General features: G+C 41.3%; 1 protein-coding gene across 1 annotated transcript in view; it reads right to left on the reverse strand.

Annotated features, from left to right (window-relative positions):
• Nucleotides 1–787: 787 nt before the first annotated feature.
• The window catches only part of TNFSF11 (TNF superfamily member 11), a 33,166-nt gene continuing 17,274 nt past the window's right edge, over nt 788–16,679 (reverse strand). Inside the window, exons 3-5 of the mRNA XM_074378227.1 lie at nt 9,726–9,771; nt 9,549–9,647; nt 788–2,345 (exon numbers count right to left, since the gene is read on the reverse strand). Coding sequence (XP_074234328.1) covers nt 1,924–2,345; nt 9,549–9,647; nt 9,726–9,771 — 567 coding nt within the window. The 3' untranslated portion in view covers nt 788–1,923. The remainder of the gene's footprint in view (nt 2,346–9,548; nt 9,648–9,725; nt 9,772–16,679) is intronic.

Genomic DNA, 16,679 nt, shown 5'->3' on the forward strand with positions numbered 1-16,679 from the left:
ATCCCCGGTGCTTCACACATAGTTGGTGCTCCATAAATGATGTGAACCAAACAAACAAAAGTGAATGAATGTGATTCACCATTGGAAATGATCAAATCGTATTCTAGGAGCCAGGGGAGTTAGAAAGGCAGTCTATATGACAAGATTTTGTGTCAGTGGAGAGTGGAGAATTTCTCCAATTGCCCCTCAAAATTCATTTTTCCTTAAACTGAGAATAAACAGGATCAGAGTAATTGAGATATGTAACACTTCAGAGATATTCTGTACCAATCGACCTCCAATTTATGGATAGTTTTAAAACCATAAGTGTATTTTGATCCATGATTAAGTCCCACCATCAAGGATCTACTGTTAAAAATTTTATGGCTCCCCCATGTAAATTCCTGTGAGGATAAACACGCAGACCACCATTAATGCTTCTTCACGGCCGTAAGGGATACAATATTCAGGGGTTCCTCCAGGTTAAACAGTTGCTCTGCAGGGCATCACAAACTTGTGCAAAGCAACACTTTTTTTCCTCATGACATAAGCATAACAAACTTATCTTTTTTGAGCGAGGAAGCCTCTATTTTCTATCTGGCTCCATTCTTGCCTCCAAATCCCTTGTAAATTATGTTTCAAATGCCGAGGTTTGTTAATTTAATTGAATCTGTTCCTAATTTTTAATTAAATCTGCATTTCTCCCAGTAACCTCTGGAAAGATAGAAGCCACATTAGCATATTGGCGAGAACAGGATCACAGAGCAAGACAGACAGGAAAGAGAAGCACAAAAAGCACAAGGCGGGTTTTCTTATAAATTTATTTTCATACCAAAAAAATAATAATAATAACATTCAAAGGCAATGTTTTTTATTGTATAGTATAAAATAACTTCCGCTAAATTAAAAATGGATTTTGTTTTTGCTGATAAGACACTGATAACTTTGCCATTAAAAAAAATATGTACAATTTGCAGCACTCGTAGAAAAAAACACCTGTTCAATAATTATATAAATACTCTTGACAGATCCCAGTAGCCCAGTATGTATCTCTTTTGGCAATGTCGGCTTTCTAAAGTCAATTAGCTTCTAAATTTGAAAGGCACCTGGTGGCCAACATTCTGCTTATTATTCAAGGCATCCATTTTAATTTTTTTTGCACAGACTTGACAAGTCTGAAAAACCTATTAAGTTAAAAAAGAGGAAGAAATATAATACAGTTGATATCAGCAAACAACATTTTTTTCCCTCTTAGCTGCAAGGTTTCCCTGGGGGATTTACAAAGTGCACCAGTTAAATACGTCTGTACATTTAAAACATTAAATATGTCAACAGCGAGACAGTTTTAAATATTTCGAATCAAATACTATAGCACAAATATAATTTACAATACTTTGCACAGGAAACATTACATCTGAAATATAACTTTAGATATTATATAAAAATACATATATTTTCCTCTCCTCATTAGAAAAAGTCTTTATTTGCAGGTTCCAGCATGATGTAACAATTCAAAAGAATTTAACCCTTCAGATTGTTTTCAGTTTGCCATTAGATGACCCCTCTCCACTTCAGCTGCATCGTGGCACGTAACCACAGGCTAGAGTCAGAAAACTAACCCTTCCCATTGCTCAAATGTGGTTTTTCATAAAGGCAACTGTAACTGGTCCAATCACTTTTAATTCTAGGAATTCATTACAAAATTGAAAAACCATTGTGTAAGAAAACCCTTAGATTGTAACACATCTTGAGTTCAACACCTCCCATTGGCTGTAAATACATTTGCTCTCTACAGAGTCAAAAGCATGGCTGGGGTCTTCTTGTACCCTATGGGTCATACCTCTTAGTAGTCTTACACACCTATATACATCTTTCTGGGCTTGTTTTAAAAAAGTTTTCTATACATCCTAAGAAATAACATGAAAACGCTCCACCAAATGGGGCTCAATCTATATCTCGCACTTTAAAAGCCCCAAAGTACGTTGCATCTTGGTCTGGATCCAGTAGTGAAGGGTTGGATACCTCAATGCTTATCTGCTCCCCAGACCGTAGTTTAAAAAATCCTCCAACGTTTATAGAGTAAAAATGGAATTCAGCTTTCCCTGACCAGTATTTGGTGCTTCCTCCTTTCATCAGGGTGTGAGAACTCGGGATTTTGATGCTGGTTTTGGTGACATACACCATCAGCTGAAGATACTTCACACTGAGGTTTCCCGAAGCTTCGTGGTGTCGAAAGCAAATGTTGGCATACAGGTAATAAAAGCCGTCTTGGTTAACTATGAGTTTTCCATTCCTGAATGTCATGTTGGAGATCTTGGCCCAACCTCGGTCATGGTACCAGCAGGACAGACTCACTTTCTGGGAACCTAAGGAAAAGAGAGACACTTGATTTTTTTTTTTTTAATTTTTCGGAGATAGAATCCAGGACCCTGTATATGCTAAGCATGTACTCAACCACTGGGCTCTCACCCTCCCTGATGAGACATGTGATTTAAAACCCACCCCTTCAAATGAGAAGGACATCACCCTCACAATTCTGAGGTTGGAGAAAAACTCACTGTAACAGTCATTGTTCCAATGGGAGAATAGCTTCTCCGAATGTATCTTCTAAAGCCAGAGTATGAGTACAGGTAAGATGTACCAGTGCCCTCTGCTAGGCACTTGAGAGGGTACCAAGGCAAAAAATCTCATTTTTCCTGCCCTCGTGGGATAAGTATGATTGGATTCAGATTGGAAGCAAGGTGTGGGCCCTGACAAGAAAGGTGCAAATACTGTAGTGGGAATTCAAAGGAAGGAGATTACCTCCTCCCAGAAGAGTCAAGAATGACTTTATTGAGCAACTGAGCCTGATAACTTAAAGGAGGACTACGATTCAGCCAACAGAAGCATAAAGGTCACTCAAGGCTGAAGGAAGAGAATCAATCAAAGGCAGTTCAAACAGGAAAGCAAGGAACAGGTCTCGGAGGAGACCGTCCACACTTCATGGGACCCTCACCTTTTTTTTTTTTTTTTAATTTTTATTGAAGTGTAGTTGATTTACAATGTTAGTTTCAAGCGTACAGCAAAGTGATTCAGTTATACGTATACATACATATACATTTTTCCTTTTCAGATTCTTTTCCATTATGATATTACAAGAAATTGAATATAGCTCCCTGTGCTATACAGTAGGTCCTTGTTTATTATTTTATATATAGCAACATGTGTCTGTTAACCTCCAATTCTTAATTTATCCCTCCCCGCCCTTTCCCCTTCAGTAACCATGGTTTGTTTTCTATGTCCATGAGTCTGTTTTGGTTTGTAAATAGAATTTGTATCATTATTGTTTAGATTCCACGTATAAGTGACATCATATGGTATTTGTCTTTCTCAGACGTGGTCTGACTTACTTCACTCGGTACGATCATCTCTAATCACCTTCTCTTTTAATTCATGGAGAGAGGTATGTAGAAGGAACTGAAAATCTGGGTCACAGCAACTTCAACCAAAAAGTCAGCCTCTTAAATTCTATGCTCATCACCGCTGATTTTCTCCTCCTCCAATTGCCCAGATGCCTCCCAAGGTCACATGACTGAAAAGCTGCCCCCGGAGAAGTTCACAAAGAAAATATTCTTGGCTTTGCACTTCCCCACTTCACAACGTCACACCATCCCCAAAGATGGTAAAATCTCTCCTGATGAGCCAGAATTCTCCTTTAGCTCCTTCTCACACCTGAAATGTGACACCCGATCTTCATGCCACTGTTGCTGGAGCGGCAGAAGTTTCTAGAAAATCTATATCAGCCATACATCCAATGCTTTTAATATTTCAGGTCTTTGGTGTATTTTACTAGGTCTTTGAAAATTGCGACCACCTCCAGGATAAAATTAATCAAACATTTGTATTTATGTGGATACCTATTATATAATTGGAAAAGGTGTCAGCTGGTGGGGAAAAAGGTGTCACTTTATGGAAAGTCAAAAGACACAGTTTTCCTCCAGAGGATTTGGTAAATACTTATGCTAAGCTAAGGTTGGCCTCTGCTAGGATTTCAACAAGGCAAAACAGAGCTGAGGAGCCTCAGAATGGAGTTGGGATTAGTTCCTGCAGCCAGGGAGAAGTTTTTTGCTGCTTGTAACCCAAGAGAAATCAGCCCACGGGGCATAGCTTAAGTGGATTCCACGGATCCACTGGAGCTGACAACACTTTGGTTAGAGTGGGTCCTTGGGAGATCCTTGTAGAATCAGAAACCCACACTGGCTACCTTTCAAGACTGGTCAGAATCCTGGGCAAACTTGAACACCTGCCTTTGTCTCTAGAGAGTCACAAAAAGGAGAATGTTCTGTGTCTGGAGGGCCACTGGGCAGCAGGGATATGGTCTGGGGACCTCAATACCAGGCTGCTGCACGAACAAACCAGGTGGGAAAGTAAGTGGCAGAAAAAAATTGCAGTGGATTCCAAGTGACAGTAGGGCAACCTATCATTAGACAGGCCTGCAAAGGTGAAGAATCCAGTGGTTCCAATCCCTCTATCCAGGGTCAGGAAAGGTTTCCTGAACTCCTCCTCTTATCCACAGGAGGGCGCTAGACTGAACCTGCAAAGCCATCACAGGCAAGGCTGCCTCCAGGCCCCAGCACAGCACATACCCTTTTCCATCAAAGATCCTACCTCAGGTCATCCCAGATTAAAGTATCCCAGATGTAAACATCATCCTGTGGTCCCAAGTGAGTCAAAATGAGACTACAAGACTCTGTTCATTGCATCCTCATAAACCGTAGTCATTTCTCCAGATTGGTAAACAGCCACCCAATCCATTGACAAACCTAATAAAACTCAATGTGTTTCCTATCTCAAACCATCTGTGTTTACCTCCTTCTTACTCTACTCTTGTATTCAATCCTTTAGCCAATGAATTATTGGTCTTACAGTTTATCTCCTATGATGGCTCTTAACAGACAGCGGCAGAATGGCTAAGGTGAAGTCTGCCCTCTCGACGGGCTGGATCAGCCAGCGTTAGAGCAAGGGCTTGGCGCTGTAGTCTGGGAAGGCAGGGAAGGAACATGAAACAGGGGAGAATACAGAAACCTTGACCACATACCACTCCCTTTGATAGCTTAAGTTAAGTGGAAGGAGTGGAGGAATGTCCTTATTTCCTGCTAAACATATCAGTTTTTATCTATTCCCTGATCAATTTGGTCACTCAGTAAATACTTGAATGGTCCTTTCTATGGGCGTTCACTCTACCCATGATTAAGAATTATACCAAGCAGTGGACCCTCAAGGCACTTACCACTTCATAGTGAAGAAAATAAGAAATGGGCACACAAAACGAAAAAAGATAACATTTTCATTTCGGAGTGTCACATAGCACACAGGGGAAGCTCAGTTCCAGCAACTGCCAAGGGGGAGCTGCGGAAATGATCAGGTGAGCTCAGCCCAGAGAGGGGACAGAGGAGCCAGAGGGCTGGGAGGACTTGGGTCAAATGTGGATGGGCTGAGAAAAGGATTGTGACCGAGGAAAACTGTTCAAGCAAAGAATGGAATGCACCCAGAGAAGAAAATATTGTAGAATTTACTCCATTACAAAGAATCTTAATCTACTGCTTTCTTTCGTTAATGAAGACGTGTGAAAGCTTTTAAAGTCCTTTTGTATGAATGCAATATTAAAAACATAGGAATAACATTATTCTTTCTCCTGTGCCTAACCTCCCCGTGAACATCTTCAGGCAAACATAGAACTTACAGTTAGATTTACCCATCAGTGATTTCACATTTACCAGCCCAGCCAAGATCATGTGCCCTCATCGTGTGTGTATTTACACGTTCCTTTGTGTGTATTCGCACACTTGTGGAAAAGTCTGCATCGAGAGCAGTAAATCTTCTTTCTATTCTTTACTGAGTTATGCTGATGAGTCCAGACATCCTATCAGAAGTAACTTTTGTTCCTTCACGATCGCACTTCAGATTTTCTCTGGAATCGGATTATGAAAATGAGTACTGCTTTGAAATCTGAGACCTAAAATGATTGAAGGTAAACCTTAAGGAAATCGAGAAATCATATGATAACTAAACCAAAGGTTAGTATGGTCTGTTTAAACTTTTAAAAATTTTTTTGGTATAATTTACATGGATGTAACGTGAAGACTCTCCACGCGTCATCTGCTGCCCACCGCGAAGTCATTTGTTCTCTTACCCTGAGAACATAAGGACATGAGCACCAGAGGAAGCCTGGATGAACCGTGGTTTGACTACAAGCTCCGTCCTGGGACGCACTGGGAGGATAAAGGCGCTGCTCCCTTGGGAGCCAGACTCTGACACTCACAGCTTAGTGACTCGGGGCAGGTTACTTAATACTGTGTATCCCACTTTCCTCTTCCATAGAAGTGCCATATTGGTGGGATTAAATAAAACATTTAAAATATTTAAAATAGTTTCACACAATAAGCGTCAGCTGCTATTACTCAACGCCAAGTCAGTGGTTAGTATGAATACCTATTATAAAAGCCTAGACCAGAGCGGGAGGAAAGATGAGGAAGATGTGCACTCAGTCAGGCTGAAGAACCTCACAAGAGCAAGCCTGGGTTTCCATGCCGCCTCCCAGCCTCCCCGCCTCCCCAGCCTCCCCACCTCCCCAGCCCTCAGGGTGACCGCTGTTAGATATTAGACAAGATGCCTCTTCAAATATTTATCTGAGTGACCCTTGAGAAAGCCACGACTTCTGACCTCCCAAAATAAATACTCCCCTCTACCCACGCATTTTATCCAAGAAGCTTTGAAATACAATCAACACAAGGCAGATTCTGATTTCTTTCTCATGTGTAATAAGTACAGGTAAGTGTGAAACAGAGGCCCAAGAGGAACGTGCAAAATGAAAGCCATCTTCCCCGGAAGCATCCAGTAGTGGCCCCAGATGGGAGACGAACGGACCCAAGGAGTTGTTGGCCAAGCCCGAGGAGCAAGTTCTGTTTTCTTCAACAGAAGCATACACTAGCTCACTCACTTCGCTCTGTCTCAAGCTCAATAACCATCAGAAAATAACCAGGAGTTTGGCCTTGTTTTTGGCAATGATTTGATGCTAGGTGCCTGGAGGGAGAGCTTTGTACCTAAAACATGCTTGCTCCCGCCAAATAGACTTTGGCACACAGTCCAAGGCAAGATTTATCATTTGCCGTTTAAAATGAACTGAAAAGATCAATGCACAGCCCATCCACGGCACACACAGCTGACGTATCAGTATGAATTAGATCACCTTTGCTGACATGCAAAATAGCTTTTCACCCAGAAGATTAGTGTGGTTCCACCATAAGGCGCGTGCGCAAACACACACACACACACACACACACACACACACACACAGGGAAAATTCGTTTATAGGGAACATATCTGGGATGGGATAGATAATTTAGGAAAATTTTCTAAAAATCAAAGAGTTGGTTTCTTTCCATGTCTGCAGTCAGGAAAAATTCCTTCGTGGCCCATACCGTGCCAACGGCTTCAAAACGGTTTATTAAAACTTGAATTCTTTTTTTTTTTTTTTAACTTGAAGAAAAACTGACCTTGAATCATTTTGGGGGAAAAAATTAGAATATGTATAATTATTTAATTAAACTCAAAGAATACTAACAAATTACATTCACTGAGTGCTTATTACACACCTGCTTCCATGTAAGCACATTACAACATCACCTCATGAAGTCTTTGTAGCTGCCTCATGAGATAGATATCATTTTTTCAGTGAAGTATAATCGGTTTACAATGTTGAGTTAATTTCTGGTGTACAGCATAGTGATTCAGTTATATATATATATATTCCTTTTCACATTCTTTTTCATTATAGGCTATTACAAGATACTGAATATAGTTCCCTGTGCTATACTGTATGACCTTGTTTATCTATTTTATATATAGTAGTGTGTATCTGCAAATCCCGAACTCCTAATTTATCCCTCCATTCCCTCCTTCCCCCTTTTAACCTTAAGTTTGTTTTCTATGTCTGTGAGTCTGTTTCTGTCTTGTAAAGAGGTTCGTTTTGTGTTATTTTTTTAGATTCCATGTATAAGTGATATCATATGGTATTTTTCTTTCTCTTCCTGGCTTACTTTGTTTAGTATTAGTAGCTCCAGTTCCATCCATGTTGCTGCAAATGGCATTGTTTCATTCCTTTTTAATGGCTTAGTAATATTCCATTGTGTACATATATATGTGTGTGTATATATATATACACACACTGTATCTTCTTTATCCAGGCATTTGTTCATGGACATTTAGGTTGCTTCTATGTCTTGGCTATTGTAAATAGTGCTGCTATGAACATTGGGGTACATGTATCTTTTTGAATTAGAGTTCCCTCCAGATACATGCCCAGTAGCGGGATCAGATGGTAAGTCTATTTTCAGTTTTTTAAGGAATCTCCATACTGTTTTCCATAGTGGCTGCACCAAACTACACTCCCAGTGTAGCTATTACCATCCCCATGAAGAAGCCGACTCCCAGATGATTCCAATAATTTGCACAAGGTCACCTGGCCAGGAAGCAGCACGGTGGGTCCTGAAACCCAGGCCATCAGACTCAAGACGACATGCTGTTAAAGCTACATTAATCTACTTCTTACAGGAAAAGAGGAACATAAGAGCTCTGAATTTATTTCCCTCTGACAAAGCCAACTGGCCCCGGGTACTTAGATGATAACCTATAGTGTAAAAAGCATGGCCTTGGGAATCAGCTAGAATGGAATTCAACTTCTAATCCTGCCACCAACACAGCTTCGAGCAGGTCAGTTAAACTAGGTGGACCTTGGTTTCCCTGTTTGCAGAATCTGTATGATAATCACTAGCTTGCAAGGTTGTAGTAAGGATCAGAGACCTTGAATACGGAGCAAAATGCCTGATACGTAGTGTGTGTTCAATAAATGGTGTGACAATAATAATAATGTCCAATTGTCACTCTGTCATCATGTCCTTTGTAATCTTTTTGATGCTCACCTAACCCCAGGTGTAGTAACCAGTGGGAATTGTGTGCTGAGATCGCTGGTGTATTAAGGTACCTGGAGGCATAGAACTCTGGGTTTCCTCATTTCCAAAAGATAATCAGGTCTCCAGTCCATTGAGCTAATTTCTTAGCCAGAAAAAGGTGATAATCCCCCCGGAGAAGGAGTATGTCTCATTTTCTAGAGGGCCACTGCCTTTTAATGTCACTCTGCTGAGCTCCTATGTAAAACTCTGCAAGAGATGGCTGAGTGTATGACTACCTGGAGGAATTCATGCACTGCAGGCCACCTTCTGCTTGGGTAAATGGAGACAAGCCTAACAAGGGACTGTCCTTCCTAGCTCTGCAACCTCAACTAGCTGTCATTTAAAAGAAAATCACTCTGATGGCCTGAATACAGTGATGGTGTCCATTCTGGCATGATTGAGAATCACTGTTTCCATGATGTGGATTACTAACTGAAGACTAAATGACCTTTCTTCTGGCCTGAAAGTTAAGGGCTCTCAAACTTTTGGTCACAGACTAAGAATAGGTTTGAGAATTCAAATTGGCTGATAAAAGAATTCTTGAGATATTTTCCAGGCTGGGATGCAAATGGAACTTACCTGATGGGATGTCCGTGGCGTTGATCGTGAGATGGGCAAAGGGTTGGGTCTCAGGCTTGTTCCTCCTGGTCAGATCCAACCATGAACCTTCCACCATCGCTGGAGATAAGAAAAGCCATGTTAGCCCAGAGTGGTGACCCTGGGGGTTTTCAAATATTCAGACAGATCCACACTTACCTTTTTCTGCTCTGATGTGTTGTGACTTAACAACATGCTGCATTTCCTGAAATACAAGGGAAGAAGAATCTTATTTATACTCTCACTGTTCCGATAGAGCAGTAAGAATTCAGGACTGTTGGGCATACAATACATCAATCCTCTTTCCTTTCCTTCTTTTTTTTTTTAATTGATGCAATTTTATTAACTCCAGGTACCTAATATAACTGGTCTTTCTTTCATATCTAAAGATAACAATCCAACAAGTTATCATAATTTCAGATCATACATACTATAAGTTAATGAACTAGATTTATAAAAGATATAAAAATATTTCAGGAGTTTGGGAAGATGTGGTCATGAGACTTCATTGTAAGGAGAGATATAGGATATCTTAAGAGATTGTTTCAGACCTACAAAGGACATCTCAAAATTTACACTGTTAATAAAGTTCTTGCTTAGATAATCAGCATTTTATCTTCGTGCATCAGAAGCCTTAAGCAGAGAAGCTTTCTTCTTTCACTTGTCTCCAATCTCTCCAATATTTTCCGAGAGAACTTTAGATGTATATTTTCAATCCTTATTCAAAATTATGCCAAGATGGTAACATTTCTTGATGTTCTAAGTAGTTATCAAGGGAAATCCACCCCTGAAGAATTATGTTGATGTGCTTAAAAAGTAGGCTGCGTGCCTACCATCTAGCAAAACACTTTGGACAATAAGAAGAAATAAAAGACAATGTAAATGATAAAAAATGGAATCACTGAACATAATCAAACATTTGTAGCAGGTACACAAATGGAGATGAAGTTAACTAGGAAAATAACAATTACCACGGAGTATATGACCCTCCTAAATCTTTAGGGAGGCTCTTTTTATGTCTGTTTCATTAGTGAATCCCTGTTATAACACTGACGCTCAGCCCATAAGGAAGAGAAAGATGCCTAGTTCCCAGTGGTTAATTTTTTATTTAAAAAAAGTCACAGCATATTTAAAGTACTACATGGAAGTCTAAGAGCTTTAAGATTACCAACAATTAACTTAAAATATTGCCACAAATAGAGGTTTAGAAGCACAAGCCAGAAAAAGAAAGAACACAAGTACATAAAGAGCGTAGCTAATTGCACGTCTCAATCTGAGCTCTGACCGTGAAGGACCCAATAGGTAACTGCGGGCCCACGCGAACCAAAACCTTAGCTACCATTAAATAGTAAAGTCAAGTGGATGTAACTGCAGGCTCTGACGTCAGTTCAAATCCCTTCTCGGTCACTTCCATACACTGAGGATATTTAACAGCACCTCCATCACAGGTGGTTGTGAAGATTCAGTGGGGTAACGCATGTAGGCACTTAGCAGGCGGTCTGGTAAATCCATACATCTAGATACTAGAAACACTCTGGAGAGTTTCTTAATTTCTTCATTCTTGGGAGGACCATCCGGGCTAACTAGCTCCCGCCCTGTGACGTCTGAAAGATGGACCAGATAGCTCTGGTTCTTTGAATGTCTGGAGAGAAGGGCTTTGGAGAGATGACAGGTAGATAGATCGAGGAAATAACACGACTTCAGCTGTTAACAGCAGGAAAGGTTCTGGTCATAAAGTTTCATTGATTTCTTCTCTCTGCCTGTAGGACCCCAAGAGAGATGAGAATCTATTCTATTTTTAAAGACCCTTGGAGGACACAGCAGAGCTGCCTTCAGTTACCTATTCTAACATCCTAAAGAAGTCACAGCATGACTGACTTAGAGAAGGAAACTTTATAGCCTCTTTCAGGACGACCTCCTGCCCTTGCCTTGACTTAGGTCGCTGGTCTGCACGGCTCAGGGAGCATCACTGCCCGGAATTCTAGGCCAGTGGCGGCTGGCCCTTTTGGGTTGTGCAACACGGTGGCCTCTACCAGGTCCTGCTCCTCTCCCCACTCCATCCAAGATTTAGTTCTCTCCAGTGCTGACTGTCAATCTCCCAAGTCTCATGTCATGATCTTTGGATTCCCAATGGTACCCTGATCTCTGGGACTCCCTGGTTTGGTCTTCCCTGCATTCGCAATGGAGATTTATATATGCACAAAGTACCTTATACACTGTGTGCATTTTTATACATTTATATATACACAGTTTATCTTTATAAATTGTGTATTATCTTTTACCTTTAAGAATATATAATATATTACATATAGTGTACATATAATATATCTTTATTCATTGTATATAGCTTTATACATTTCTGATGCAATATGTCTTTATATATTATGTATCTCTTTACGTGTTTATCTATATATCTTCATCTGATTACTATCTCTTGAAAGATTGGAACAGGAATAGGAACCTGGGTGACAGACTAATTCAGAGAATGAAAGCTACCCTTCACTTCCCCTCTAGCCCCGACCTGCCTCACCATCAGAGGGAAGAGGCGGGAGGGAAGAAGGAAGCAAATACGACCAATGCCTACAAGTGCCTGCTGGGTGAGAAAAGCTGCTTATTATTGAGCAAAACAAGGAAAGGACCTTGGTGCTAGCTCGGTGGTTCTCACATGAGAACACGCAGCACCGTCTCCCGGAGGGCTTGCTGAATGAAACACAGGGTTTCTGACCCACTGGGGGGGGGGGGGGGCGGGGCCTGAGAATGTGCATTTCTAACAGGTGAGCTGGTGCTGCTGACCTGGGGCCTCAGTCTGAGAAGAGCAATCCTTCTGACATCCCCAGAGATTTCCGAGATGGGCCAATATGAGATTTTTCTTGAAGCCTGAGACCAGGCCCAAGCTGATGAAGCGGACAGAGAACGTTTGTCCTCTGCCATCTGGGAATGAACTTCTCCTGCCCAGTTCATCAGCAGCTGCCAGGTCAGAGCTGCCACAGAATTTTTCATTACAAAAAAATTCAAAAACCAGAGCCATTCAGAAGCACTTACAGTGTCTGCTTAAAATAATAATAATAATAAAATAAAAAGGTGTGTCATGACCCAGGATGAATTAAAACTCGAGCTGAAGACCCACAAGATAATGCTGTTTTCATGTTATATGTTGTCGGTTCTCCAAGAAGGGCAGTTCCTCTCTGAAACTCTGCAGGGAAGTGTCTACATGAAAAGCAAGTGTGTGAAAAATGGAAAAGAAAGATGTGTTTATTGCCTCAGGCTACAAAAAATGTATTCTCAATATCTTTGCTTGTATCCCCTACCCCACCCCCAATCTTCTTAACTCGAAGATCATAATTTATGTGCATAGATATCAACCATAAACATAACATTCTTCTAAAACTATACTTTTAGGGGGTCCTGGCCCAACTCCAGCCAGTGTAATACAATTAGTCTGATGTTGACTTGGTAATTTTTTACAAGACTCTCCCCAGGTGATTCTAAGATGTAGCAGGTGTTGAGAAATGTTATTATTAATTGAGTGTCCGCATGAATGGTTGCTTGGTGACAGCTCTATTTAGTCATAGAGTTATGATAGTCTCACAATTTATATTTATATAAAATTGAAAATTAAATAACCCCTTACATTCGGAGCCAACAGTTTCCCCTTGTATGACCCTATTTGATTCACATTAGAATCAGAGACAGGGTACCTACTACTAACCTTACTTCTCAGACTGGGAGATGGAGGCCAAGGGAGAATAAGATTGCCACTGATATCTCTGGGACTTGAGCCTCTGCCTTCTCACTCCTCTTCTAGGGCCAGAAGCCCACCCTCCTTTACAGGATGTAGCCATCAAATATGCTCCTGGAAGCTGAGGTTAAAGTATCAATGGCCTGGGTACTTCCAAAGGAGTACCCAAACTTCACCCCAGCTGACAATTCCATTTATTTCCTAAGCTTTGCATTTCTGTTTGTTTTCATCCGCATTAGCCCCCCTACTTCTGAGGTTCAGAACATGCTCCCCCCAGACAGGGTGCTTTGGCATATGGAATATTTTAAGGGAAAGGATTTTGAGAAATGGCAGATGCTGGAAGGAGTAACTTCCTTCCTCCTGTAACCTCCTGAAGCAGTTCATAGACCCTCAGGTGAGAGATGCCTTCCCCATCTCGAAGAAAGAAGCATCTTAATCTTTTAAGATGGAAGGACACCCAGAGGAATCCTCAGGTCACTACCCGTTGCTCAGACCCTGTCCAGTCCTGTCCTGTCCCATTTTTCTACACCTTCCAACTCTTTATCAAACCCAATCCACTCAGCTTAGCCCTTCCTGCAGGTCTTCATTTCCTTAGGAAGCCTTCTGTGTCATGCAAAACTTGCGTTAAATAATTGGTGTGCTTTTCTCTCTTGCTAATTTGCCTTTCATCAGTCTGATTTATAGGACCCTGACAGGAGAACCTAAGTGGGAAGAAGGAAAGGTCTTCTTTCCTCTCTGTCCCCATCAAGAAATCCTTAGAGGGTGGGTCCCTCCCTGAAGCAGTAAGTGGAAAGGAGACACACCTTCACTACCTGGGGACCTGGCTGCAGGGTACCTGGGGAGTCTGACAAAAAGGAGCCTCAACATCAGGAAATATGGTCTCAGAATTCCCAGGGGCTTCAGAAAACAGGATGCTCAGAACCGACCAGGACTCATTCAAGGCTTGGCTGGTGAACCCCCAACCTAATCCATAACCCCCCCATCTCCAAATATGACTCCATCAAGTCCATGCCACAGAGCAGGGCCACTCTGGTCCTTTTTCTCAAGGGTCAGATACTTTGCTCTGTACATATCAAGCATAGATCTCTTTGGAATGACCCCCGAATATTTTTAATTTTCAAGATTATAGGAAACTCTTCCAAAGGAGTACCCAAACTTCACCCCAGCTGACAATTCCATTTATTTCCTAAGCTTTGCATTTCTGTTTGTTTTCATCCGCATTAGCCCCCCTACTTCTGTCACATTAATTAGAGTGTTTAAAAATTTGCAGTTCTTTATTCCCAAATCTTATCATTCAGACATGGCTTCTGGTTTCTTTGAAATCAGAAAGTTCTGATCATCTAATTTGGGGAAGACATTACAAAGAACAGCCTAACTCCTTTCCTCTGAACAAATTATTCAGATGAAAGAGATCTTTTAAAAAAATGTTATATGTGTTTTACCTTATTTGATATTCAGCTATAAATTGAAAAGAATAGTTAACTCTCTGGATACACATGCAATGCAATCCTATGATGTCTACACTATCAGAATTCCCACAGATTTGCATAAAGAAATACAGGTAGTTTAGACACACCTCATGGCAAACAGCCTCAGGCAGAAGCCAGAAACAGTTTCCAGGGTGAGGAAACTGGGCAGATGCCCCCCCCCCCCGCAATCTTCTCCTGGCTGAAAGCCACTGAAGACAACCCCATGTCCCGCAACCCAGGGAGCTCAGCGATCCACCTTCTCAGAAGACAGCATGTTTCGCATCCATCACATGGAAGGACAAAACGAACGACCCCCTGCTTTCCAAAAACTACTCATGACCACTAGAATCCTTACCTATAAATTACTAAGAAAAAATCCCATAAATGAATGAACTTACTTATGGTCACACTGTAACGAGCAGGCTTTTCAGCGAATTTATGCATTTTTAAATAAGCATAATGGATCTCTGAATTACGATCGCTTCATTTAACCCTTCAAAACAGGACAAAGAAAAACCGAACTAGTGGTAGACCGCCAAAGCGATCGCGGCCAAGTCTCGGATGAAAGAAACCCTCTGACATACTGCCACCTAGTGGGCGCTGCCCAACATTGACGCGCCTGGGCTGCCCGAGCCGGACTGCAAAGTTGAAACTGCCCTCTGCCCCCTCTCAGAGGTCTAAAAACAATGCAGATGAGGGCATTTCACAACATTTGAAAATCTTCTCATTGTGGTGTTTTCCTATTTAGACTGCACTGACTTTTCATCTCTGCTGTCAGAGTACATTTGAACAGACAAGAAAACAACCGGCATGATGATTTTTTTTTTTTTAATTTCAGCTTTTTTATTTCACTCATAGGAAAATGTTGGGATTTCACAATTTCTCCTCCAGGAAAGAACGTACACAAAAGATCAATGTGATTGTGTAACTGTGGTCTCTCGGACTGCTGCTCTTTTCACTTCTCCTGAACTCAATATCCAAGAGGCACAATTCCCAGGAGGGTGATGGGGAGAACTTCAAGAGTGAAGCCCGTGTCTTCAGACGGTTGGGACAGACTCCTCTGAACATCTTTTAGAATATTTTAGGATCTTTTTGCCAAGCGTAGGGAGGAGGGAGACATCCCAGAATTGGCTCAATCTTGGTAAATCAAAGCCACTTAGGAGAGATTGTACTCTATAAGAATAAATATAAACACCTCTCAGGGACTTTCAACTTCTTTTGAGCAGTTATGGAAATTTTGCTCCAGGTAATTCAAACATTTACAGCAAACACTAAACCAGCCTTTGCAAACTTAGCTGGATAACTGCCCCAAACAAGACTTTGATAGCATTCCAATTCAAGAGTGAATGTTATTAAATTGGTCTTTGTTTATTTGACCACGGTTTTTTTTTTTTTTTTTTGGTCTTGCAAAATCATATGTACAAATAGATTTATATTCCCACTGAGGACATTCACGCCTATAAAGATTCGGTGAAAAAGGTCAAGTTGCTGGAGTCTGGGCTTATCAGACTGAAAACCCCACCTGTGCACTGTGATGTGAACTGTGTGATCTATGTGGTACCTGTCAATCAGAGCACAGGAGAAGCGATTTGTCTAGCCAGATGCTTCCGGAAACCACTGGCACCAGCTCTTAGCTGGGGTCTCAGGTGGCTGCCTCCCTCTGCCATAGCAGCAGCAGCTGCAGGGACATCTGGCTGGTTGAACAAGGATTTAACACCCCGTTTGCCAGATATAATACAGGGTTCATACACTTGTTAACATATGTAATGCATTCATTTTAACATCTTAATGATATACTTCCTGTAATTCTTCTCCAACCTAGCTACAAGAAGAGCGTATTCATCAGCCGAGTTAGCACATGAATGCCACACATGGGTTGTTTCCAGAAAATGAATAGTCAGTTTC

The sequence above is a fragment of the Camelus bactrianus genome, chromosome 14 (genome assembly GCF_048773025.1).
Source record: "Camelus bactrianus isolate YW-2024 breed Bactrian camel chromosome 14, ASM4877302v1, whole genome shotgun sequence".
Taxonomy (NCBI): domain Eukaryota; kingdom Metazoa; phylum Chordata; class Mammalia; order Artiodactyla; family Camelidae; genus Camelus; species Camelus bactrianus.